The sequence below is a fragment of the Schistocerca gregaria genome, chromosome 4 (assembly GCF_023897955.1).
Source record: "Schistocerca gregaria isolate iqSchGreg1 chromosome 4, iqSchGreg1.2, whole genome shotgun sequence".
In the NCBI taxonomy this organism is placed as follows: Eukaryota; Metazoa; Arthropoda; class Insecta; order Orthoptera; family Acrididae; genus Schistocerca; species Schistocerca gregaria.
Genome location: NC_064923.1, coordinates 498758662 through 498786557, shown reverse-complemented (window position 1 = coordinate 498786557; position 27896 = coordinate 498758662). Strand labels below are relative to the sequence as shown.

Genomic DNA, 27896 nt, shown 5'->3' with positions numbered 1-27896 from the left:
AAAAATTAGTCCTATCAGAAGGATTCACATACTGACATCCAGCACCCTGACTTCACAGTTAGTATGTTGGAATTGTTTCTGCAACATCTTACAGCTAACTCTGTGGGCCTAAATGGTAACAAAACTGATACAGGTAAACAACATTTCTTGGGTGAAGCCATAACAGTAAGTGAACTAAACTGAGCACTGTCAGTTGGCACAAGTACGGTACCATTGCCTGACATCTTTTACCCCATGCTGTGTAATACTGCAGGACAACGAAAAAATTCACCTTTGAAATATTTTAAATAATGATTAGCCCAGCAGGAATTCTGCCCCTGAACTGAAGACAGAACAAGTTGTCCCATATTTGGAGCCCAGAAACCTCCAAGAATAATTTTTGTGTTATGGACCTATTGTGCTAGTCATGTTACTTAAAGGTGTTAGAAAGAATAATAATAACTGGAACAGAATGTTGATACAAACAATACTGGTCTGTTACAAACGGGACAGATGAGTTTCTGAAAAGGAAGTGGAACGTACGAAACACTGGTACTATTTATTATAGATATGCAGGTTTTTCTCAGCAGCAAGAAGTTCCTAATAGTGATATATATGTATATTAAGAAAGCCTATCATACAGTTGTCTTTAGATCACTACATCTACATCTACAGCCATACTCCGCAAGCCACCTGACGGTCTGTGGCGGAGGGTACCCTGAGTACCTCTATCGGTTCTCCCTTCTATTCCAGTCTCGTATTGTACGTAGAAAGAAGGATTGTCGGTATGCTTCTGTGTGGGCTCTAATCTCTCTGATTTTATCCTCATGGTCTCTCCGCGAGATATACGTAGGAGGGAGCAATATACTGCTTGACTCTTCGGTGAAGGTATGTTCTCGAAACTTTAACAAAAGCCCGTAGCGAGCTACTGAGCGTCTCTCCTGCAGAGTCTTCCACTGGAGTTTATCTATCATCTCCGTAACGCTTTCGCGATTATTAAATGATCCTGTAATGAAGCGCGCTGCTCTCCGTTAGATCTTCTCTATCTCTTCTATCAACCCTATCTGGTGCGGATCCCACACTGCTGAGCAGTATTCAAGCAGTGGGCGAACAAGCGTACTGTAACCTACTTCCTTTGTTGTCGGATTGCATTTCCTTAGGATTCTTCCAATGAATCTCAATCTGGCATCTGCTTTACCGACGATCAATTTATATGATCATTCCATTTTAAATCACTCCTAATGCGTACTCCCAGATAATTTATGGAATTAACTGCTTCCAGTTGCTGACCTGCTATTTTGTAGCTAAATGATAAGGGACCTATCTTTCTATGTATTCGCATCACATTACACTTGTCTACATTGAGATTCAATTGCCATTTCGTGTACCATGCGTCAATTTGCTGCAGATCCTTCTGCATTTCAGTACAATTTTCCATTGTTGCAACCTCTCGATACACCACAGCATCATCTGCAAAAAGCCTCAGTGAACTTCCGATGTCATCCACAAGGTCATTTATGTATATTGGGAGTAGCAACGGTCCTATGAGACTCCCCTGCGGCACACCTGAAATCACTCTTACTTTGGAAGACTTCTCTCCATTGAGAATGACATGCTGCGTTCTGTTATCTAGGAACTCCTCAATCCAATCACACAATTGATCTGATAGTCCGTATGCTCTTACTTTGTTCATTAAACGACTGTGGGGAACTGTGTCAAACGCCTTGCGGAAGTCAAGAAACACGGCATCTACCTGTGAACCCGTGTCTAAGGCCTTCTGAGTCTTGTGGACGAATAGCGCGAGCTGGGTTTCACACGACCGTCTTTTTCGAAACCCATGCTGATTCCTACAGAGTAGATTCCTAGTCTCCAGAAAAGACATTATACTCGAACATAATACATGTTCCAAAATTCTACAACTGATCAATGTTAGAGATATAGGTCTATAGTTCTGCACATCTGTTCGACGTCCCTTCTTGAAAACGGGGATGACCTGTGCCCTTTTCCAATCCTTTGGAACGCTTTGCTCTTCTAGAGACCTACCGTTCACCGCTGCAAGAAGGGGGGCAAGTTCCTTCGCGTACTCTGTGTAAAATCGAACTGGTATCCCGTCAGGACCAGCGGCCTTTCCTCTTTTGAGCGATTTTAATTGTTTCTCTATCCCTCTGTCGTCTATTTCGATATCTACCATTTTGTCAACTGTGCGACAATCTACAGAAGGAAGCACAGTGCAGTCTTCCTCTGTGAAACAGCTTTGGAAGAAGACATTTAGTATTTCGGCCTTTAGTCTGTCATCCTCTGTTTCAGTACCATTTTGGTCACAGAGTGTCTGGATATTTTGTTTTGATCCACCTACCGCTTTGACATAGGACCAAAATTTCTTAGGATTTTCTGCCAAGTCAGTACATAGAACTTTACTTTCGAATTCATTGAAAGCCTCTCGCATAGCCCTCTTCACACTACATTTCGCTTCGCGTAATTTTTGTTTGTCTGCAAGGCTTTGGCTATGTTTATGTTTGCTGTGAAGTTCCCTTTGCTTCCGCAGCAGTTTTCTAACTCGGTTGTTGTACCACGGTGGCTCTTTCCCGTCTCTTACGATCTTGCTTGGCACATACTCATCTAACGCATATTGTACGATGGTTTTGAACTTTGTCCACTGATCCTCAACACTATCTGTACTTGAGGCAAAACTTTTGTGTTGAGCCATCAGGTACTCTGTAATCCGCTTTTTGTCACTTTTGCTAAACAGAAAAATCTTCCTACCTTTTTTAATATTTCTATTTACGGCTGAAATCATCGATGTAGTAACCGCTTTATGATCGCTGATTCCCTGTTCTGCATTAACTGATTCAACTAGTTCGGGTCTGTTTGTCACCAGAAGGTCTAATATGTTATCGCCACGAGTCGGTTCTCTGTTTAACTGCTCAAGGTAGTTTTCAGATAAAGCACTGCCAAGAAGATGGTGTGGCACAATATCCCTTTTAACTTTGTTAGCAAACTCTTTTCTTTAATTAAGGACACACAAATTTGTAAGCGAATTGGTAATAATAGCGTGGGACCAAAGAGGGTGAGCAAGGGAATCTCCCAAGGATCAGTAATACCAATTTGTGCATCATTTTTGACAGCAACATCAACATATTACAATAAGCTGATGATTTGTGTGCACACATAAGTGACAGCCTAGGAGGAGGACAACATAAAATGAACACAGCAATGATGGCTCTCTGATACTGGCTGGAGGAAAATTGACTAACAATTTCACAGAAGAAGCCTGCTGTGAGTACCTGCACCAGACACTGGTTTGGCCTGTACATCAACTGCAAACTATGAGGGACAGGATATATAAATCAAGTGCAGCCATATGTAAGAGGAACATTAACATGTTAAGAGCAGCAACATGCATAATATGGGATGCACACTACAACACCTGCATGAACATATATTGTGGCTTAATACCATCACTTTTGGATTACAGAAGTACATACTGTGTATTGGCATTGGAGGACACCATGCTACAAGGACTTAATAAGACACAACACACAGAGCTTAGAATATGTCTTGGTGATGTGAAGTTAACTCCAACAAATACATTACTTGTGCAAAATAACAAACCACCATTTCACCTGCAGAGTAAATATTTCAACATAAAATACCAAATGCAAAGGACTTTATTTTCAGAAAATGCCGAGTTATCCCACATCCAGGAACTTTCTGCAATATGTTACATTGTTATTGGCTGTTTAAAAATCTGCCTCCACTAGTAAGAGAATATATAAAGGTACACTGTACATCTGATCAGCTGATTCTGCATGATGACTGCGCATATTTCAATGAAGTTACTTTTGTATTGTCACTGAGACTTGCATGAGATTTAATCCTCCAGTTTCTTCTGCTATGTCAAACCATAATTTGTGTGGGATCCCAGCCAAATATCAACAGACAGGGATACTCTACACCTATGGGTCAAAAAACCACATAGAACAGCATGTGCCTTTTGGTATTCTCATTTGCATGTGGAATTTAAGTACAAGCTACAAAAGGAAATTATGATAACTACTGCAGAACTTACTACAATCTTGGAAGTACTGTCATATGATACAAGAGAAAACATTGGGCATGAAAACTACTCAACAGCTCACAAGATGATGGCACATATAAACAACTGGAAATGAATGGCGCACACACACACACACACACACACACACACACACACACGAGGAAATTCTGCATGAGTAAGCTCTAAATTTAAAATATCACTCAGGATCCCATGCTTAATCAAAGGTGCTGTTTTGCACAATACTTTCGCTGCACGAGTGTAGCAACGTCTCCACTTCATGAGTATGGTAAAGTGGAAGATGCAAAAATTACATATAATTTGGATGTATTTACTGTTGGAATCTAACTTGAAGGCTGTTAAGGAATGTTGTAAGAAACACCACTGAGCATCTCTCAGCATTATTAGCAACCATAAACTTTGTTATGTATAATGAACTTTACTCCTTCCTAACAAAAGGTAAAAGAGAAATATGAACTACCCCACATAAACTAAATAACTTTGTGTAAGCCCAGTATGTTTTTTCACTTTGTTTTTGCCTTTGCTTCATGCTGTTTTTGGATTTGCTTTATGTCTTCAACATTATTCGATTTACCAATTTAGTTTTGTTAGGTATACAAGTTGTATGTAATTTGGATTTATGTATATTGCTGTGTGGCTTTAATGCCAAATAATTAAAAACAAAGTAAAATACAACAGAACAAAATAAAAAAATAAAACTTTGAAGCATGGTCATTTGTGCAAATCTACTTACTAGCTTTCAGAAAATCCTGTTTCACTATTTTATCCACTGATGCTTATTGTCATTTATTCTGTAAACTGAAATAATTCAGATTTTTGTTTCAAATGAAATGGTGTATCCTATTCACATAACAACAACAGTACCAACAAACTTTGAGGAGACCCTCATATAATATTTCTTCCTATAAATACATTTTTCTAGAAATTACTGAACCAGGTAACATGAAAAAATTCTGAGGTTTGAAAACAACACAATCACAATGTTACTTAAAGCTTATAAAAGTGAAGTCCACATAAGTTTCAGATGGAACGTTGGAATGTTGAGGCACAAAATTGCGTAAATGATAAAACATTTTATTGCCTCTGGAGTTGCTTTATCCAAAACCAAGGATCAAATCCACTGAAAAACACTGGTGCCTAAGTTTCTACTTGATTATTCCCCCCCCCCCCCTCCCCCTTCTCCCACAATAACTTGCGACATTTCTAGGAATGTAAGATTTATGATGAATACACTCTTTGACAGAGTAACAATGGACTGCCAGATAACTCAAACAGTGGGTACGGTGGGTCATCCATCTGCAACCAGTTTATCAGTACACTTGAAAGATAGCAAAGTGGTTGCTTGTCGAAATATTGTGCCTTTGGACACAAGGTCCTCATTATAATGCTTTGGACACACAGATTTATAATCCTGAGCATTATTCTCTCAGCATAAATATCAAGAGAAACTGAAAGCCTGAAAGTTCTTACTTTTAGTCATGTCTACATCACTTATAAGAGCACACAGATGAATGGTTCATTTTCTCATGCCAAGTGAGGAAAAAGATATCCACTATCTCTCAGTGTCACCACATTTCATCACTAGCTGTCAAATAGTTGTGTATAAGTTTATGAATGTGTGAGTTCTCCTTTTGCGGAGAGACTGTGTCTAAAAGCTTCAATATTTCTAGTAGCCAAATGTGTGTAAGTTGTGTGAATGTGTGAGAGTTCTACTTCTGAGAAACGACTTTGTCCAAAAGCGTAAATATTTCTAGTAATCTTTTCAATCTTCCTGTCTGTAACTAAGTGCCTAATCTATGTGGTGAGTAACAACACATGCTTCCATATTATTATTATTCCATTGTTGACTTACCATTCTATGTAACTTTCTCTCTGTGTTTACTTCGTGTACCATTTTTCATCTTGATTGAAAAAATGTGTTGTCTATCCAACATAGGTGGGTTTCTAACATCCATGTTACGGTCTATTTTGACAATCTACTTGAACATCCAAGCATAAAGGTTTGCCTCAGTGACTGAATTCATTGTCCCCATTTCCTTAGTCAAGCTTTCCCAATATTTCTTCATCCTAGACAGAAAAGCTGTTTCCCAGAAGCACACACAGTAGAAGAGACTCAGATAAACCTTCCAATAGTACATTAGCCTGTCAGGCATAAAGAGCTTGGCGAGACATGTTAACAGTACTAAAACATGGTGTATCCACGCTCATAGCAGTTTCAGTGCAGGTCCAATTGTCTTCAGATATCAGAGCTGAGAATGAACAAGATAATTTCACATGTTGATCATGTGGCACCAGAATCCTCAAATACAAAGTCATTACTGGTTATTAGCAGCCTGACAGCCTATTTGTGACCAAAAATTCATTTACCGTAGAAGGTAACAGACATCAACACACCACACTATTTACACTGTGGAGAGCACAGTGGTTAGCACACTGGATTCACATTTGGGAGGGTGACTGTTCTAATCCACAACCAGCCATCCTGATTTAGGTTTTCTGTGATTTTCCTAAATCACTCAGGCAAATGCAGGGATGGTTTCTTTGAAAGGGCTCAGCTGATTTCCTTCCCCTACTTCCCTAATCTGAGCTTGTGCTCTGTCTCTAACGACCCCACTGTCAACGGATGTTAATACAATAACCACCTCCGCCTCCTCCTCCCACATTTAGTATTGTTCCCCATAAAGCAATCCCTCAAGCCTTTTATATTATCACCTACTAACTGCTACATCATATGAAAATCTGGGACTGGAAATTCAGATTTACCATGGTTAGTTTTCTAAACCCTCCATATATGTAAGCACTCAATCTGGTCAAAATCAGTTTTATAACATCCTTACATATAAAGTATCCCATCCTTTGACAAAGTTTTGTCTGATCACTAAAGGTTAAATGCCTACATTTCTTATATTCCCTGGATATGGCAAAAGCAGAAGAGTATTTTCAGTTTTTCTTAAAAAGAGCACCCTTTGAAGTTCAAGGTGAAGTTGTCTGATCTCAGACCTGGCCAGGAGATAAATATGAATTTTTGATGTTGACCTCCACTTCATGGATAACTCCCTCACCCACAGCAAACATACAAATGTTGTCTCTCTCCAAATAAGCTGACAGTTGCCTCACATTGTCCAGACCACTGACAAGCCACAAATCACATTCCAGCTCAGTGCCATACAGGACTGGAGCAACTGAATCGTATAATCATGTACGCTGCTAGGGTTTTGATTATCCTCAGTTGTGCTCTTAAATGATAAATATCTTCCCCACCATTTTCTCCACCCCTCCCACAGTGGTATACTGTCACTCACCCATTCTACACAATATCCTTGTCTGTTCCTATTTGACCTCTGCTCCCAGTTCCTTGCTCCATGGCTCATATCCCTGCAATGATCCTATATGGAAGACCTGTCCCATACATCTCTCATCAGCAACTACTCCAGTCCTGTCACAGGCTTCTCCAACCATGTCAAAGGCAGGAGCATGTGGGAAAGCATGCATATGGTCTACCCACACAGTGTGAATTTCTATGCAGGCATACCACTAACAAGCTGGCTGTCCACATGAATGGCCACTGTCAAACTGTGACCCAGTGTGGCTGGACCACACAGTTGCTGAGCATGCTATACAATATGATGTGCTTGACTTCAAACACTGCTTCACAGCCCTTGCCATCTGGATTCTTTCCATCAGCACCGGCTTTTCTAAACTGCACAGTTGAGAACTCGCCTTACAATATATCATTTGTTCCCATACACACCCCCCCCCCCCCCCCCCCTTGCCGCAACCTTCACTAGTCTCCTGTTTCCAGCTGCCTCTATCCCCTTCCCAGCCTCCACTCCAGCTCACATACACCTGCTCTCTCCCCAATTCAAGTGCATAGTCCTTTCCCCTTCTATGCTTCTTGTTCCTCTCATTTTCCCTGAAGCACAGCTTTCCGATGCTTCTCTCTCTCTCTCTCTCTCTCTCTCTCTGTCACTCTCTCTCTCTGTCACTCTCTCTCTCTGTCACTCTCTCTCTCTGTCACTCTCTCTCTCTGTCACTCTCTCTCTCTGTCACTCTCTCTCTCTGTCACTCTCTCTCTCTGTCACTCTCTCTCTCTGTCACTCTCTCTCTCTGTCACTCTCTCTCTCTGTCACTCTCTCTCTCTGTCACTCTCTCTCTCTGTCACTCTCTCTCTCTGTCACTCTCTCTCTCTGTCACTCTCTCTCTCTGTCACTCTCTCTCTCTGTCACTCTCTCTCTCTGTCACTCTCTCTCTCTGTCACTCTCTCTCTCTGTCACTCTCTCTCTCTGTCACTCTCTCTCTCTGTCACTCTCTCTCTCTCTGTCTCAGCCTGTAGAAGGATCTTGTCCAATGGCTTGGGTGGCTTACTCTGCTTTTAAATGTACTTTAAATATGCCTGTCCATAAATAAACACCTCCTCTATGAGCTTCAATAGCTTTTGGGTAAATCCTTTTTTGAGCTAGAGTGTGGTAGGCAATTTAGCCTGATGGCTGGGAGGGAGGCAGCAGGAGCACAGCATAGGAACATCAGGATGAGAGGTAGCAGGTGCATAGGATGAAAACATGACGTGGACACTGGCACCAATGAGTTCCTGCAGCACCCAATGACAACATGGAGGTGTGGAATGGGAGGGAGTGAATGAACAGAGGAAGGGTAGACTGTGGGTCACAGATATAGTAGCCCTTCTTCATTGTGTTCTATTAAGTTTTTGTTGTGAAAGAGAGATTACTTCCTGTTTCAGAAGTTATTAACATCCTGATAACAAATTTATTTAAACTATTGTGGTCCACAGATCACTTACTGCTGCACCTATTCATAGTACTTGTTGCCTGTTTTATTACAACAGCATTGCTCTACATACTTGAGCATGTTCCTGACATAACTTATCATAATAAAACTGTTAGCAATACAGCAATTATAAATTTGAGGCACAGATAGGCACAACAGAAAGACTGTCAGCAAGTAAGCTTTTGACCAAAAATGCTTTCATCAGAAATAGACAACACAACACAATAACACAACACAATAACACAACACAATAACACAACACAATAACACAAACACAATAACACAAACACAATAACACAAACACAATAACACAAACACAATAACACAAACACAATAACACAAACACAATAACACAAACACAATAACACAAACACAAAAACAAACACACACAGATGCACATGCGACCACAGTCTCTGGCTGCCGAACACGCGACCACAGTCTCTGGCTGCCGAACACGCGACCACAGTCTCTGGCTGCCGAACACGCAACCACAGTCTCTGGCTGCCGAACACGCAACCACAGTCTCTGGCTGCCGAACACGCAACCACAGTCTCTGGCTGCCGAACACGCAACCACAGTCTCTGGCTGCCGAACACGCAACCACAGTCTCTGGCTGCCGAACACGCAACCACAGTCTCTGGCTGCCGAACACGCAACCACAGTCTCTGGCTGCCGAACACGCAACCACAGTCTCTGGCTGCCGAACACGCAACCACAGTCTCTGGCTGCCGAACACGCAACCACAGTCTCTGGCTGCCGAACACGCAACCACAGTCTCTGGCTGCCGAACACGCAACCACAGTCTCTGGCTGCCGAACACGCAACCACAGTCTCTGGCTGCCGAACACGCAACCACAGTCTCTGGCTGCCGAACACGCAACCACAGTCTCTGGCTGCCGAACACGCAACCACAGTCTCTGGCTGCCGAACACGCAACCACAGTCTCTGGCTGCCGAACACGCAACCACAGTCTCTGGCTGCCGAACACGCAACCACAGTCTCTGGCTGCCGAACACGCAACCACAGTCTCTGGCTGCCGAACACGCAACCACAGTCTCTGGCTGCCGAACACGCAACCACAGTCTCTGGCTGCCGAACACGCAACCACAGTCTCTGGCTGCCGAACACGCAACCACAGTCTCTGGCTGCCGAACACGCAACCACAGTCTCTGGCTGCCGAACACGCAACCACAGTCTCTGGCTGCCGAACACGCAACCACAGTCTCTGGCTGCCGAACACGCAACCACAGTCTCTGGCTGCCGAACACGCAACCACAGTCTCTGGCTGCCGAACACGCAACCACAGTCTCTGGCTGCCGAACACGCAACCACAGTCTCTGGCTGCCGAACACGCAACCACAGTCTCTGGCTGCCGAACACGCAACCACAGTCTCTGGCTGCCGAACACGCAACCACAGTCTCTGGCTGCCGAACACGCAACCACAGTCTCTGGCTGCCGAACACGCAACCACAGTCTCTGGCTGCCGAACACGCAACCACAGTCTCTGGCTGCCGAACACGCAACCACAGTCTCTGGCTGCCGAACACGCAACCACAGTCTCTGGCTGCCGAACACGCAACCACAGTCTCTGGCTGCCGAACACGCAACCACAGTCTCTGGCTGCCGAACACGCAACCACAGTCTCTGGCTGCCGAACACGCAACCACAGTCTCTGGCTGCCGAACACGCAACCACAGTCTCTGGCTGCCGAACACGCAACCACAGTCTCTGGCTGCCGAACACGCAACCACAGTCTCTGGCTGCCGAACACGCAACCACAGTCTCTGGCTGCCGAACACGCAACCACAGTCTCTGGCTGCCGAACACGCAACCACAGTCTCTGGCTGCCGAACACGCAACCACAGTCTCTGGCTGCCGAACACGCAACCACAGTCTCTGGCTGCCGAACACGCAACCACAGTCTCTGGCTGCCGAACACGCAACCACAGTCTCTGGCTGCCGAACACGCAACCACAGTCTCTGGCTGCTGAGGCCAGCTCCGGACTCAGCAGCTGGAGACTAGCGTGCGCACACGTGTGCGCATGTATTTCTGATGAAGGCCTTTTTGCCTGAAAGCTTACTTGCAGACAATCTTCTGTTGAACATTACAGGAATCATGTAGTAAAATTACACACAAGTATAAAGCCAAATAAGTCCCCTCCATGTCAATTACACCTAAAGTGTCATACATTCAGGCACCTGCTACATTCTATTTCTTGGAGCCAGCACATACAACCTCATTATTGTTTTTGAGTACAGGCCAGCAAATTTAGAGCAGTTTACATTTACAATGCTGGAGGTAACCAGCACCACACATGTAACAATGTGACTACCACCAAAGAAAACACTGTTGAAAAAAAATCAGATTTTATTCTAAAATTCCAATACTTATATAAATTGCTGAGCAGCCTTCAAAAGCAAAGTTTCTTCTTATTTTGCCTAAAACTCATTTACAGTGCCTTATATGATCCTGAGAGTTGGACGTACATGGTACAACTCTGAATCAGTGGAAGTGTAGTTTGCCACATACCAGAAGACTATTGTCAGCTGCAAATGTCACTCTGGAAAGTGATTTGTTAAGTCTACCAAAGATATTTAAATCAAATGGTGTTGCATTAAGACTATAATGACAGTATGTAAATCTTGTACATCCAAGTTTTTTAATTCCTCAAGTCCTCACAATATCGTGCAGTAACTAAGACACCTTCTGCTGATGCAAACAGCCAAAGTCCATTCATGTTAGAAGTGGCTTTAGAATTGCTAAATATTCTAAATGTTAGTAGCATTTCATTTTGCACATTGATAAAAGTAAGATAATACAGAGGTATGCAACTAAGCACACAATATGGAAGTAATTCCATATAGGACATGTATGTGGTTCATTACATTTATCAAATTTTGTTGTAAACTAAGATTAAAAAATGTATATGTAACTGACAATCATTTCATAGAGAAAATGTATCTCATTTGTAAATCTATTGACACATTTTATATCATGAGGAGTTATTGTGGGCTATTGTGAACATGATCTATGGAACAGGCAAAAAGCTAACCTAATGCGGCTACATGCTAGAGTGTTACAGGTTTGGAATTGACTTTTTATTTCTACTCAAGAATTACAAGGGGTGTTCAATAAGTAATGCAACACCTTATTATTTTGAAAGCAATCTGTTTTTATTTAGGATTTTAGTACATCAAGTTATTCCCACTCTTTTGGCTACAAAACCCTATTTTTCAACTTAATCTCTGACCAATTTGACTGTCTTATGCCACCTTACGGCAAAGGCCTGTGCCCACATGGTACCACTCTACTGTTCAATGTTGGAACCAATGTCTTACTGCATCAATAACCTCCCCATCACCCATATACTGTTTCCCAAGGAGTGCACCATTCACTGGGCCAAACGGAAGGAACTTGGAAGGTGCGAGTTCCCGAATGTACATTAGGTCAGGAAGAACAATCCAATGAAGATTCGTCAGCTCTCCTCTGATGTGCAGGTTTGTGTGAGGCCTTGCTTCATCATGGAGGAGGAGAAGTTAATTTGCAGTTTTGTGGTGATGAATACACTGAAGTAGTTTCTTCTATTTCCTTAGCGTAGCACAATACACTTCAGAATTGGTTGTTGCACCAAGACAGAGGACATCAAACAGAATAACCCTTTCAGAGTCCCTGAAGACTTTATCAGCTGAGGATCCAGTTTCAGACTTTTCCTTCAGTGGAGAGGCAGTGTGGTGCCACTCCACAATTGCCGTATTTTTTCTAGTTCGAAGTGATGAACCCATGTTTCACTGTCTGTGACGATGTTCAACAAAAAATTGTCATGATCAGCCCTGTAACGCACAAACAAAACGCAAAAGCAATTCCACACAGGTGGTCCTTCATTGCACTTTATGGTCTTCTGTTAGGCGGTGAGAAACTACACACACACACACACACACACACACACACACACACACACACACACACACACACCGAGTACTCCACTGGTGGACGATTGTGTCAGCTCTACCAACAGAGACATACAGTGGTGCAGCGAAATCTCTGATAGTGATCTGTCAATCATCATGAATGAGAGTGCCTGCACATTAAAACTTTGCAGGTGTCACAGCTGTGTGTGGCTGACCATCATAGAGGAGATCAAACAGGTTTGTGTGACCTTGTTGCAATGTTGACACGCACCTCAACATGCTTTGTTCACTGGCAGGTCTCTGTAGACATTCTGCTGGTGCATATGAATCTCTGGTAAAGAAACTCAATGAAAGCACTCTGCTTGGAACACACCTCCATTACAGACACCATTTTGAAGGCTATGTATAGTGCCACCATGTATCAGAACTTCATGAAACAATAGGGGCTGAACTGGGAGTATTTTGTGATGTCTCACAACAGATTTTACATTTTGCCAATTGAAATTTTTGGAGAAAAATGTGTGTTGCATTACTTGTTGAACACCCCTCAGTGTATGATATAGAAGGAGACACTTCTACCGTCTATCAGACATTTTGTTTCCATGGGCAGATTATGAAAGCGGTTTATAGCTTTTTATTTACTAGTTCCTATTTACTACTTCCTGTGTTAAAATTACATAAACTACAAGGACGTGCAAAAGATTTTTCCTCTAGTATTATATTTTTTAATGTTTCTCATACTCTCAAACTGCAATGGATTGTTGACAAAGATTTAATTGGTGACTAAATCTACTGTGAGGCTGTGTTTAATAAGTAAGTATGAAACCTTGGCCAAACTTAATGTTTCTGTGTAAATTTCATGTTCTGAGACTGTTTCCTCACCACACATTTTCGCCTATTCATTATAAACACACGACATCATTAGAAGAAAGCACAAAGTTAAATTAAGGTAACTGGGTCATTCCAGGATAGGTCATTGATAGGTGCACAGGTGCACTGCCTGCAAACTAAGAGTGTCCTAGTTTGTGTCCCAGTCCAGCTGACAATTGTAATACATCCTAGCCCACCAGACAGTTGTAATATGTCCCAGTCCAGCATAAGGTTATAATACGTCCGAAACTTTCACAACAACATACACTGTGTTTCACAGTGAAAGATTTATCATGGTAGTTAATCCAACTTTATCAGTTTCTGCCTTACAGAGCAATACCACACACGATTAATGACAACTAACAGTGCTGGCAGTCGTCAGCAGAAATGCTACCTCTCCAGCACTTCCTGTATTACCACCTCATAAAAACAGAGGAAGTAATTTGTATTAACTGTGATACATGTATAAAATAATCTATGGAGTACAAGCAGTTGTCAAGTACATGCGATTTTGACTAGTTTTGAGAACTTTCATTATGTACCGGCACTTTTAATTCACTTGGTAGGTGGTCATATATTTTTGTGGCAACATGCTTTACTATTTTTTTTTTGCGAGGGGAAGTTTACATTGTGAGTATGGAGGCCATTTTTGTTGCCACTCTTATAGTTATGAATGATATTAGTTTGAAATTGTGCCTGATTCTTTGCAACAAACTTCACAACAATATAAATGTAGTGTGAGGTGGTTGTTAGTATGTATAAGCTTTTTAAAGTGTTGCCTACATGAAATTCAAGAATGCTATAAAACATTTATGTGCAATGAATACTTCGTGTCCATGTGTGGAGTTGCCCCAGAAAATTATTCCATGTGACATCAGTGTACAGAAATTTGCAAAGCAAGCTAGTTTTCTAATGCTCATCACCAAAATCAGTCTTTATACATAGTGCAAACGTAAAGCACAAGCATTTTGAGAAGAACAATAGTATGTAAATCCCAATTCAAGTTCTGATCAAAGGACATTACATGACCTTTAACTATCAGTTTTTCATGCACACTTTCTCCCATGTGATACTATTATTGATGATGCATCATGCCTTGTGCAGAATTGAATAAACTGCTTTATTTCTTCCCTCCCCAAATCAAGCCACAGACAGTTTACAGAGAATTAATCAATCGTAATATTCTTTTATTTTTTGCTTCTTCTATTGTTGGAGTTTTAAAGGACTTGATTATCACTAACAAAGAGCACTGATCCTTATGGATCAGGGCAAGATGTAACGTCATTTAAATACAGGATGTTCCATTTATCTGACAACAGCCTGCCACAGAAGTCGCACATGCCAGTCGAATGGGTCCCCCCTCCACCACCCCTTTTTTTGGGGTTTAAGCCTGGAGGCCGTACAGAAATATGCACCTTGTTGGCCAGTGCCATTCAAGTAGTAAAACAGGCATCACGAGTGTAACAGTGAAGTTTGTGAGCACAAAAATGGCAAGAGTGAATTATTCAATTCTACAATGAGTGTTTATTGATGATTTGCATGTGCATACAAAAACCGCTCGTACTGTTCAGAGATTGTTTGAACAATAGTTACCAGATGTTCGAGTACCAAAACATGATGCAGTTCACATATTAATGAATGAATTTCATGAAACAGGAAGTGTTCAAGACAAGAAGCACAAAAAAATTACGTACAGTGCTCACAGAGGCTTGTCTCAATGATCTTGCATTCCACCTGGAAAATTCCCATAAAAGGTTTTTTAGCCGTCTTCCACAGCAAATACAAATATCGTGCACCTCTGTACAAAGAGGTGCTAAGGTGCTTGGGCTAAAGTCTTATATAAAGTATCAGTAGTACAAAAACTTCGATCTGGTGTTCCTGCACACAGGGTTTTAAGTTTTGCACATGGGTTTTAAAACAAGTTCATAATGGTAAAATGGATCCTTACCTCATTCTGTTTTCAGATAGGCTTGGTGCCATTTACACAGGTATGTTAATTCCCGAAACTGTTGACATTGGAGCGCAGGTAGACCTGTTGGGCTTCGTGAGGAACCCCTTCACGATTAGAAATAGGGGTGTGGTGTGCAGTTAGTGATGACAGAATAACAGGCCCAATTTTTTTTAATGACACAGTTACAAGTGAAAGATAAGTGCAAAACACTTTGCTATCATTTTTTAATGAACTGAGCGAAAGAACAAAGCTTCCTATTTTTTTAACAGTATTCGGCATTGGCCTCATATGGCCAATGTTTCTTCGCATGAAATTCATGATGTGTTCGAGTGATTACTAATAATATCTGGCCTGCTAGAAGTCCTGTTGTAACTCCATGTGATTTTTACTGGTGGGGTGCACTGAAGGCCAAAGTGTACACAACGAATCCTCACACGACAGAGGAACTCAAGGATAATATCCATGAATCAATTAATTCAATATCTTAGAGAGTTACATTGTGTGATTAACAATTTCTTGCACAAATGTCATAAATGTGTGAAAAATAGTGGCCAGCAGTTCCAGTATCCCCTTGCATGACATGGGTGAGTACAAAATTTATTTGTTTATATTTTAAGTGTAGGCATGTCGTTCCGCAGCAGTAGACAGGCGACACAGCATCTGACCACTGGGCAAAGAAGCACTCGCTGCCTGGCCTCTACTGCGCCGCACAGTCAGTCATCAGATAAATGGATAACCCTGTATAACAAGAACAGGAATGGCCCTATAACTGAACCACGTGCAACATCAGTAGCAATCTGATCCCAGCCAAAATATTCATCATGAGAGTGGCAGGAACTATTGAAAATGACTGTTTACTACCTATCAGTTAAATATAAAGCATTAAATATAAAACATTTTAAGCTTCTCCTAAAAATGTTGCAATTTGTACAGTCTACTGCCTTAGACTAAAAAAATACCTGGCATGCAAAATTCTGTCATTCAGATATTTTAATATAGTCAGTGAAATGGCCGACAGCATGCTCAGTCAAGAGGCTTTTCCAGAATCTAAATTGTGATAGAATGAGCATCTTTTATTTGCAGATATCCTACACCATTCTTAAATACATTACCTTTTACAAAATTCTGTGAAGGATTTAGTAGAGAAATGGGTAGACAGTAATATTTGTCCTACTCTCTTAAAAGAGAGTTGACAAAAAGCCACATTTAGTCTGTTTGGAAAGATATCTCATGAACTTTCTTCATTGAAGATACGGCTAAGTGCAGTAACTTTATCAGACAAACATACTCACTATATTTTGCTTGAATTTCTATCACCTCAAAGAGTTCATTTTTTTTTTTTGTTTTTTGAAAGAGCTACTATTTTCCCGATTTCCCTTGAAGAAGTTGGAGACATCTTGAACTGACTGCTGCATTTACAGCAATGTTTACTCTCTTCAAATGGTTTAGAAAGCGATTGTTAGGAGTTTGCTATTTCTCTGTTGTCTTGGACTATTTATGAAACAGTCTATCACAGTAGACAAAGAACAACTACCATTAAAAAGACCAGCATGTAAGAACAGTTGTAGAAGAGGAGATGATAAATTAAAAGATATGAAATCTGCCATTGTTTCTTCTGCTCATGGAAATGCATCAAATAAATATGTTTTTCAAGTAGTCATTGTGTCACAAAATAAAAGGCAAAACACTTTTCTAGAACTAGTATTTTATAAAAAATAAGTTACCTAAGGAATAATAAAACAGCTTCATATATGTCTTATTCTTCTTCCTTTTGGAAGCTCAAACACTTTCATCACGTAAATCCAAGGCTGCATAGTACTATGTACTTTCATGGGTGCCATTTGCGGCAACTGATACTCTGAGACAGCACACACAATGCATGCGAGCCAGTGCACTTGATCTCCTTGTTGCTATGACATGTAAATATGTATCAAATGAACTCAAAAAACTTTAATGTGAATTACTGGACCACCGGCTACACTGTGCTAGCAACACCTACTGGGTAAATTTCGAGAACCAGTATTTGAGGTAAACAGTGAAAAGAATCCTTCACTATCCACAATACAGTAACTGGCAGAGTTGTACACATATATGAAAATATATGTGTATGTATGGATGGATGGATATGTGTGTGTGTGTGTGTGTGTGTGTGTGTGTGTGTGTGTGTGTGTGTGTGTGTGTGCGAGCGCACGCGAGTATATACCTATCCTTTTTTCCCCCCTAAGGGAAGTCTTTCCGCTCCCGGGATTGGAATGACTCCTTACCCTCTCCTTTAAAACCCACATCCTTTCATCTTTCCTTTTCCTTCCCTCTTTCCTGACGAAGCAGCCGCCGGCTGCGAAAGCTCAAATTCTGTGTGTGTGTGTTTGTGTGTTTTATTCATTGTGCCTATCTACCGACGCTTTCCCGCTTGGTAAGTCTTGGAATCTTTGTTTTGAAAATATATAGGTGTAGATATAGACACAACCTATATTATGGTAAGCAACGTTCTACATCATTTTAATTCTGAATTAATTTCTTAATTCAGAAGTCAATGACCTCATCATTAAATTAATTCCACCCATTAAATGTCGAAGTGGATGCACAATTATTGACAATTTCTTACACAAAGTGGAAGTTGTTCTGCATGAAAAGAACTGTTATAAACAAATTTTATGTCTGATGAATAAATTTGAGGTGCTTTATGTGTGAGAGGCATGGAGAATGCTGAATACTGCCTTTTTTTTAAAATTCATGTTTAATTTTTTTTTTCAGAAATTCTGTCATGGAACGCATCACTACGAAAATACAAAAACAAAATGATGGAGAGAGCACACACATATATGTATCATATTATAGCAAAATTTTCAGACTTACTGGAAAGAACCATTTAAAAATTAGAAAGTGTGCAGCACCAGGAAGACTTACTAGATGTGAAAATTTGGGGTTCAAAATGTGTTTTTTTCAGTTCTGTTGGAAGACCACAGAAAACCGAACCTGTATAATAGTCCAACCTAATGAATTTTTACCCATGTGCAAATCATATGTTGGGTTACCGTTTGCTGAAATGATGCTGCAGCTTCTCCTGAATGAGTTTATGCTATTAAAAACGAATCCCAAAATTGAGAAAATATACAATGATTTCAGAATTAGAATTTAGAGATGTTATAACAACAGCTTGCATTAAAAACAATGGTCTGATGGCTGCCTTTTTCTGAGCTGTGAATGCAAACTCAAAAGGGAAAGTAAAAATTCAGAGAAATAGTGATGGATATCGGTCTTAAAATGAAGATAGGAGCAAATATAATTAATAATCATTTCTTAAATATAGTAGAAAGTATATGGACAAACAGTTCAAGAGAAAAATCACAGCAACTCCCATAAAATTCACCTATATTAATGTATGACCAACTTCTCCTCCTGGAATTGAGAAAATTATACATTATCTCAAAAATAAAACCTCATCTAGTTTTGATAGTATTTCCTGCAGAGAATTAATTATTTGTTCTCATATAATTAGCCCAGTCTTACCTGCAATATGTAATGCATCACTAACTCAAATCATCTTTCCAGAGAGACTGAAATATGCTGTTGTCAAAGACCTATTTAAGAAAAGTGACAGGACAGATGTCAACTACAAACATGCTTAACTGCTGACATCATTTTTCAAAATCTTTGTAGAGGTGATGTATTCTGGAAAACTATCTTACTTGAAAAGCAATAATATCCTCGGCAAACCACAGTTTGGATTTCAAAAGAGTTGCTCTACTGAGAATGCCATTTACATGTTCACTCCCTCAATTTTACAAGCATTAAATGATAAAATAGTGCTGGTTGGTATTTTTTGTCCTATCTTAAGCACTAGACTGTGTGAATCACTATACTCTCCTAAATAAACTGAAGTTTTAGTAGGATTGATGGTATAGCCAACCAATGGATGTCATATCTAACCAAAAGAATGCAGCTAGTTGTACTTAGTAATTCAATCATTGTAGTCTGAGGACATTATTCTCAGTGGTGAGAAATCACATATGGGGTTCTCAAAGGCTCAATTTAAAGTTCACTATTCTTCCTCACATATGTAAATGATTGACCATCTAATATACAACAAGCAGTAGTTCTTTTTGCAGGTGACATTAATATCATCGTAAAACCAAACATAATACAGAAAAAATGTTAAATAATATTCTTAAACATATCATTAATTGGTTTCCTATCAGTGGTCTCACCGTTAATTTTAAAAAGGCATAACATATTCAGATCTGCACATCTACAGGTACTGCACCAATGATAAGTTCAAATGGCTCTGAGCACTATGGGACTTAACATCTGAGGTCATCAGTCCCCTAGAACTTAGAACTACTTAAACCTAACTAACATAAGGACATCACACACATCCATGCCCTAGGCAGGATTCGAACCTGCAACCATAGCGGTCGCGTGGTTCCAGACTGAAGCACCCAGAACAGCTTGGCCACTCCAGCTGGCCCAATGATAAGTGTGACATATGGGGAGGAAATAGGGCGGAAACTTCAAAATTTTTTGGTGTCCACATTGATAAGAATTTGAACTGGGAAACACTCATTTTTGAATTAGAAAAACTGCAAATCTTGGGGAGCAACAAATCACTAACTTGACAATCTGCATGTTTTCATCCAATAACATCATATGGAACAATTTTCTGGGGAAACTTTTCTTTAGGGAAAAGTTATCATTTCTCAAAGACATGTTATAAGAACAATATGTGGTGCACACCCAAGGTCATCTTTTAGACAACTGTTTAAGGAGTATGGCATTCCGATTTGTACTTCACAGTACATTTGTTCCACCATGAAGTTTTTTGTAAATAGTCCACAGCAGTTCAAAAGGAAGAATGATCTGCATGGTTACAATAACAGAAGGAAAAATGACATTCTTTAGTATAAAAACCAACCAACGGTGTTTCCATTCTTTAGAATTTACAGCATTCAACTGCACTGATTGTTTTTATAGTCTTGGGATAATGTTATGATAAATCATTAGATATTACCTTCTATCATAGTTGCAAATAGTTTTCAAAGATTGTCTGTCATATTTAATGGTAGAGCAATAAAAACAGTGGACTTAAAACAGATTCCTAATACAGATCAAACTGTACACTATTCCATTTACATTAAAGCTTTTTGTTCCTTCACTGCAACATATGAAAGGAAAAAATAAGTTTCTCCTCAATTTCCATATGATGTTCCAAGTACAGCACCACCTGCAGGATGTAATGGTTCTGTCAAATCAAAGAAGATACGTACTTACTCTGAATGCCTACAAGTGACTTCACCAAAAAATGTGCACACTGACTGACAATATTTTTGTCCATAAAAATTTCTCAACTTCTGATAAATGTTTTTTTATTTTCACAACTTAAGAATGCTAGAGCTGCAAAATGCTTTAGACAACCCCCTGCTCCCCATAATCACCTGCACCCCTGCTACTAGAGGACCAGATATAGACCTAGTTGATGTTATTTGAGCACAAAGGGAAGACTGATTCTCCTGAATATTATATGTATAAAATACACTTACAAAAATGTGTGATTTGTATTCTGTGGTATGCTTTGTACGAAATGATACAAGATAAAGATAATGTACTTTACACTGGTAGTGCACTACAATTTTTTTTTAATTATAAAAAGTGTGCAGCACAGCATGACATATGTGCATGTAAATTTACATTTTTGGTCAGAATAATTCAGTGGATCTCACTAACAGAACTTATTTTGTAAACTCTACTAAAATAATATGATTAACACATATTCTGTTAATTCCAAGAGCACTTACTTTATTGATACAGATATAGAATGAGACATGGCAATAATATGACAACAAACTGCAAAATAAAATCAAGGCAGTGAGATTGAGGATTTAAACATCTGAAATTGCAGGTGGATAAAAAAGGTTTAAAACATACAAATAAATGTGTGTCTGTCTTTCATGCACAAATTTATCACAGACTGCACGGCCAATGAACCAATAATCTAAAACTTAATTTCATACCTAAAGGTGTTTATATGTACAGATGTTAACATAGCTCAGTCATAAAAATAAATAATTACATATGGTGGAAATACCACAATTTAACTAGGTGCGACAATAAGAAACAATGTTTGCGCCATGCTATACATATACTAAAATACTCATCCAATGTTGATACGTTGCACTATAACTAACTAACACTCTCTCTCTCTCTCTCTCTCTCTCTCTCTCTCTCTCTCTCTCACACACACACACACACACACACACACACACACACACACACACACACACACACACACACACACACACACACGAAAAAGCTTACATAGTAACTGAAAATTAACATTCATTAAGGAGTCACAGCATTATTAAAACATTAACTCTGCTCCTTTGAAACGAATAAAAGTTTCAAAACAAAACAGGAAATAAAATTATTGTGCATTACAACTACTTGTTACCTTGCTCTTGACAGTCTTGAAAAAGGCAGTTCCTTCTTTTTTCATTGTTGATGTCCAATCTTTGTACTGCTGCTTCAGTTTTGAACTTGACTTCCCAGAATAATTACACGCTTCCATTTCAAATTCATCAGAAAATCCAAGGCCACTATTGAGCATATCAAGTCTTTCTTCTATGAACTTGGAACAAAATGTAAAACTAAATAAAAGTTTGGAATACTGGTGGATATCTAATTAAAGCACACTACAACTCAAGAACTAAAATTACATAAGTGAAACATAAGAAAGAAGCGGGTGAGGGGGATTATATGGAATTCAAATGTCTTGTACATGTCCATATACTGTATACCAATTAGAATACACTAGTTATCAATTTACACTAAAATCTAAAACTTTTTCAATGGACAGATCAGTGGTCATCATACTGACCAAAAAATCTGAACAGTGGCTGACCATCAGTGAAAGATTCATTTTACACATGGATCTTTTTTGATCAAATAGAGTTTGTATGTCATGGGACTCGAAAAGTGGTGGGAAGGCAGGAGGATGCACATTGTAATGGAACTGACAAATAGACATAATTTTGTTATATTACACACTAAAGTTATGCTAAAGAAAGCTTTTGCTTAATATAATACTAAGTTAGTTGTTGCGATCAGTTATCGATATTGGAATTATATGTTCTTTGTAGCTTATGACCATGATCTTTGGTCTACAATGGGTTTTCGGCCACTTGAGTATTGGTCGCAGTTGAGTGTAGTTGTTTATAATTTTGACAACAAATATGTTTTTTTGTTAAAATAAACCATGGAATACTGCATCATGATTTCGATAGTTCAGTGATAATTAAAAACCCCACACCTTTTCTTGGACCCAGAGCAGCAAAAGAATCATCACCTAGACAACGAGAAGCCACATGGACTCCACAGACTCAGCAGAATCAACAAAGGAGACATCATGGCCAGCTCTACAAAAGTACTATACAGCCATTAGCCACACCCTAACGGTGTCCTTATGGAGATATTTATGTAACACACAATCTTCTAAGCAAATATTTCCAAGAATGCAAATGGTGTATAAGAGAGAATACTGAATTGTGAAGATAAGCAATTATCAAAGTTCAAATTACATTGTTTTTGGGATTTGACACACACTGAAGAACAGAGAGCTATCAGTACTGCAGATCAGAAAATAAGATACTAAAAGAAGAAGAGGAGTTTTTCTGTTTGGGCATAAAAATAACTGGCAATGTCAGAAGTACAGATGATATAAATTTCAGGTTGGCAATAAAATGGAAACTTTTCATGAATGGGACAAATAAGTTAACATCTAATACCAAACAATAGAAACTCCAGGATGGAATGTAACAGTATTACGAAAATGATAATTGCTATTCACTATATAGTGGAGATGCTGAGTCACAGACAGGATTACAAAAATACTGTCAGAAAGTGAACTGTCGACCAACAAGGCCTTTGTTAAAATCCTGAATATAAACACTACAAAAAGAGGAAAACAAACTTTTGAAATATACTGCAACAGAAGAATACATCAAGGAATAGTTAATATGGCATGGGAGGGAGAAGTGTGAGAATAAAAAATGTGGATTGAGTCCACAGCATGCAGTTTCAAGTAGATGTAGAGTGCAATAGTTACATGGAGCTGAAGAAACTTGGACAGGAGAGAGTATCAAGGAGAGCTGCCTTAAAGCAAAGTTGACAATAATGACAACAAGAAATCGGGTGATGACTGAAGCATGGAAAGTGGGCAATGAACTGAAGGTACACGAATTCCTAGAAAGTTCTTTACAAGTGACACATGTAAACATTGATATAAAATGAGCAATTTAATTCTCATATCCCTCCCCTTTAAATGTTACTCTTCAAAGATGAACAGATTATTAGTGAGAGTGAAATTACTTAAAGCAATTCAGAAGGATATCTTAGTATCCTTTGTGGCAATAGTAGATGAAATGTTTAGCATCAGCAGAAAATGTACATGGGGAATTCTTGTGTACAAGGATGTAGCAAAGTATGACTAGCTAGTTGTGCAACAGTTACCGATTTCAAGTGACCCTTGAAATGGGATGAGCCTGTAAGATGTGAAACTAACATTTTGACAACAAACTGCACATGCTGCACAATGATAAAGTTACACTCAAGGTCAGGTTTGAAGGAAGGAAGGAAGATTAGACTTTAATGTCCTGTTGACAATAAGGACATTACAGATGGACCATATGCTCGGTTCAGGGAAGGAAATCTGCTGTGCCCTTTTGAAAGAGCAGTGTTTGCCATGATTTAGGGAAATCATTGAGAATCTAAATCTGGGTGACTGGATGGGAATTTGAACCATTGCCATATGAACAGGAGTCTAGTAAACACTCTGCCATCTTGCTTGGTTGGCATTTCTGAGGCCAGCAACTATGGGGAAGTTAAAATGGTCAAATCTGTGGATCTTCAGAGGAAGTTCAATGGCAGGATACAATTATATCCAAAAGTTCAAGCAATTCACATCTATAGGCACCATTGTACAAGATAGAAATGGATCATGTCTATGAGTTATCTTGTTAAGAAAATCAACACAATTCTGCATAGCATACTGAATTTTACTGTGGCATATATTCCATGAGTTTTTGCCAGTTCCAATTGACTGGTGCAAGTTGTATACATGTGCACACTTTGGAAAAACATTTTATAATGTGGCAGAAGTTTATTACGTTTTATTCACATATACTCAGGAAGAAATTGCAATTGAGTGGTATATTTTCTGCCTTGAGAAAAAGAAATCTGAAATTCTGGAATGAAGGGGGATGGTGAGGTTAAACACACAGGAATGTGGAGAGACAGGGGACACACAAAAAAATATGTGATGCTGAGTGGAAATTGAATTATTGCAATTACAAGAAGCAAGTAGAGCCAGTGAATCTGTGCCAAGAGCAATGCTCAAGAGAAAAACAAAAGAAAACATTTTCTCTTGACAGAACTTGCTGCATTCATGGGATAAGAAACTGAACATGGATAGGATTAGTAATGTCATAACAACCCAATCCATTTCTATCTCTTTGGCATGCAAGCAAGCAAGCATCATCTCTAGTTTAAAGAAGGTCATAGGTCACAGAGCGAACACATCATCTGACGATAAAATTCTTGACAAAAAATTACTACATTTTATGATGAATTTATAAATGCCCGAGGAATGTGTACAGCAATGCTTCTACATTGCATTAATCTGTGACACAATGTGCAAAACTTTTTAAGCTCTGCTGGGAACTTATTGACCATATAACAGATGTGAAGCCATCAACTTTTCAGTCAACATTTGTATACAAGATATTAAAGTTATATGTGATTTCTTAAAAAGAATTTTTCCTGGCATCAGCCCTGGATATTCATTGATAAAACCTAGTAAATGGATGATGGTTGTCCAAGCTGTTCTACCTAATCCATTGTGTTAGGTCTAAAATGCTCCTTAAAACGCCATTGGGGAAGGATTTTATACTACAATCTACTGTCCAAGACACATTAAATGGAACAGTGCTGCATAATTTACTTCCTAAACAGAAGGAATTTGTGCTGTTGTATTTTTAGAAATGAAAGTACAATACAATTATGTAGATTTGTTGTCCACTGTACCCATCAAAAGAGTTATAAACTGAATACATGAAGTTAAAAGAAGGGTAGGTGAACAAATTAAAAAGTTATAAACAAATAAATAGAAGGTCATGAGTGCCAATCTATCAGCAGGTCTCCTACTGTGATTTTAAAAATCCTATGCCTACTGTGATCTTATGATACACTCATTCTCATATGAGAAACTTCACTAGAAAGAATTCGTATTGCATTCTAATACATCTAGGGCTGGCTATCAAGATTTTTCAACCGAAATGGATTACGTTCTGGAGGAAAACTATCATCACTTAGTGGCTTCTGTGTGATTACAAGAAAAAGTTGTGCATTTCTTAAATTTTGCACTGCTGATGTTCCTGTACATAATCACATACTGATAATATGGATCAAAAGGGGGAATGCAGAATCCTGATACAAACAGGCAGTTGTGAGAAGCAAAGGTGTAGAGTGATATGTATAATTCAACTAGTGATGGATGAAAGCTATATTTAACCCTTGAGCGGGAGTGCCGTTTTTCATGAATGGGTGCACGGTGCACTTTGTACACATGTGTAGAATAACTGTCTTTATGTTACCAAGGTAAAGAAACATACAGGATCAAAATCACAATTAAATCTTAATATATTTCAACAACAACAAAATAAACTTACATGATATGAGCTAAACCACTATTTTATTAAAAATAATGAAATAAATTTTCACAACAACACACTGTCACCAAGGATAGGTGTTACAGAGACAGTAATGACCCACTTTAAGCATAAAGCAGTGCAGCAGCATCAGATCCCAGACAGCCACTTATTTTATCACTAATTATCTCGTAGACAACTGCCTCAATGTGGGACTATGTTGCTAGTTTGTAATCGGCATCAAATTATTATTATTATTATTATTATTATTATTATTATTTGCATGAATTGTAAATTTTTTACACCCAGCTGACGTTGTATTTTATATTACTGCTGCTCACTTGGACATATGAGAACACAATTTGTCGCTGGTTTACCTGAAGCAATAATGGAGGAATAGGTATGGGTCTGCAGTTGTGAAACAACAAAGGAACCATGCAGGATCATTTTATTTTTGACTGGCACACTTAATACGCAGTCATACCCACTCGAGGGTTAAAAGAAAAACTGTTTCTAAAATATCAGTGAAAGACAAATGGGGGGGGAGAGAGATTCCAAACGGATGGATGGACAATGACCTTACATGTGACTGGGTGAGACATGTTTGGCAACATTCACCTGGTGGGTTACTGAGTTCATGTAACATGTCAGTCCTGCACACCTTCCACTGATATACAGCTGAGGAAGTGTGAGGCAAGTTACAAAATGGGAAAAAGCCAACTCGGTCATTATCCTGCATGCAACCAATAGATGTGTCTATAAACTGGCCATTCAAAGTTGCAACTAAACAGCATTATACTCTATGAATGGCATCCAATCACAAATACAAGTTAAAGCCTATATTTATTTCTCCCCCCCCCCCCCCCCCGCCCCCCCCAAATCTTAAAATTAAGGAGTGCAGATTATTCTGCTTATAAATGGTATCTCCATCAGTTGATGGCTTCAGTTTTGGGCAGTATGTGTTACTGGAGTCTGTAATTATAATCATCTCACTGATAAGAGGTTCGGCAATAACAGGAATGTATTGTTCATGTATTACCCATTACATAGTTTTACCGACACCAAGTGCTCACAAGGAAGTTCAGTGATCATTTTCAAGGCACTCGTCATTATCCTACAAATAACAGCCCTCTTTATTGTCCTTTACAGTATCTATAATTTCCATTTTTCTTCCACTGTCACATTTAGTAGACAATATTTTGCCACTAACTCTTTTGCTCGCACAGTAGTTCCAGAAACTGCTACTAGTTTCGCAACTTCAATGTAACAATAGGGAGCTACATCAATAAACTGCCATCAAAATCTTTTAAATGACAAGCTAAATTACAGTTACACTTTTTCTTCTATGTAAACATTACTGAATGTAAGCTTACTGTTAAAATTAATATTATGTGCCAATTTCAACAAGCACAAAATTCGTTAATTTGGCACACTTGTTACATGTCAAAAGACCAAGAGTTCTAATAGCAATTTCACAATACATGTCCTTACAGACCATATCCCCATTCTCACTGAAAGTATTTTCATGAGACTGCGTGTTCAACACTTCACATTTTCATAATCAACATTTTTGAACTCAGTTAGAACTTGCAGCCATGCTCCTCAGTTTTAGTGTATGCACTGTCATGG

At 39.2% G+C, this 27896-nt stretch overlaps 1 protein-coding gene across 2 annotated transcripts in view; it reads right to left on the bottom strand.

Moving 5' to 3' along the window:
* The window catches only part of LOC126268180 (DENN domain-containing protein 1A-like), a 257983-nt gene that overhangs the window by 100595 nt on the left and 129492 nt on the right, over positions 1–27896 (bottom strand). For both annotated transcript variants that reach the window (XM_049973781.1, XM_049973782.1), the window contains exon 9: positions 22016–22192. In XM_049973781.1, the coding sequence (XP_049829738.1) occupies positions 22016–22192 (177 nt within the window). The remainder of the gene's footprint in view (positions 1–22015; positions 22193–27896) is intronic.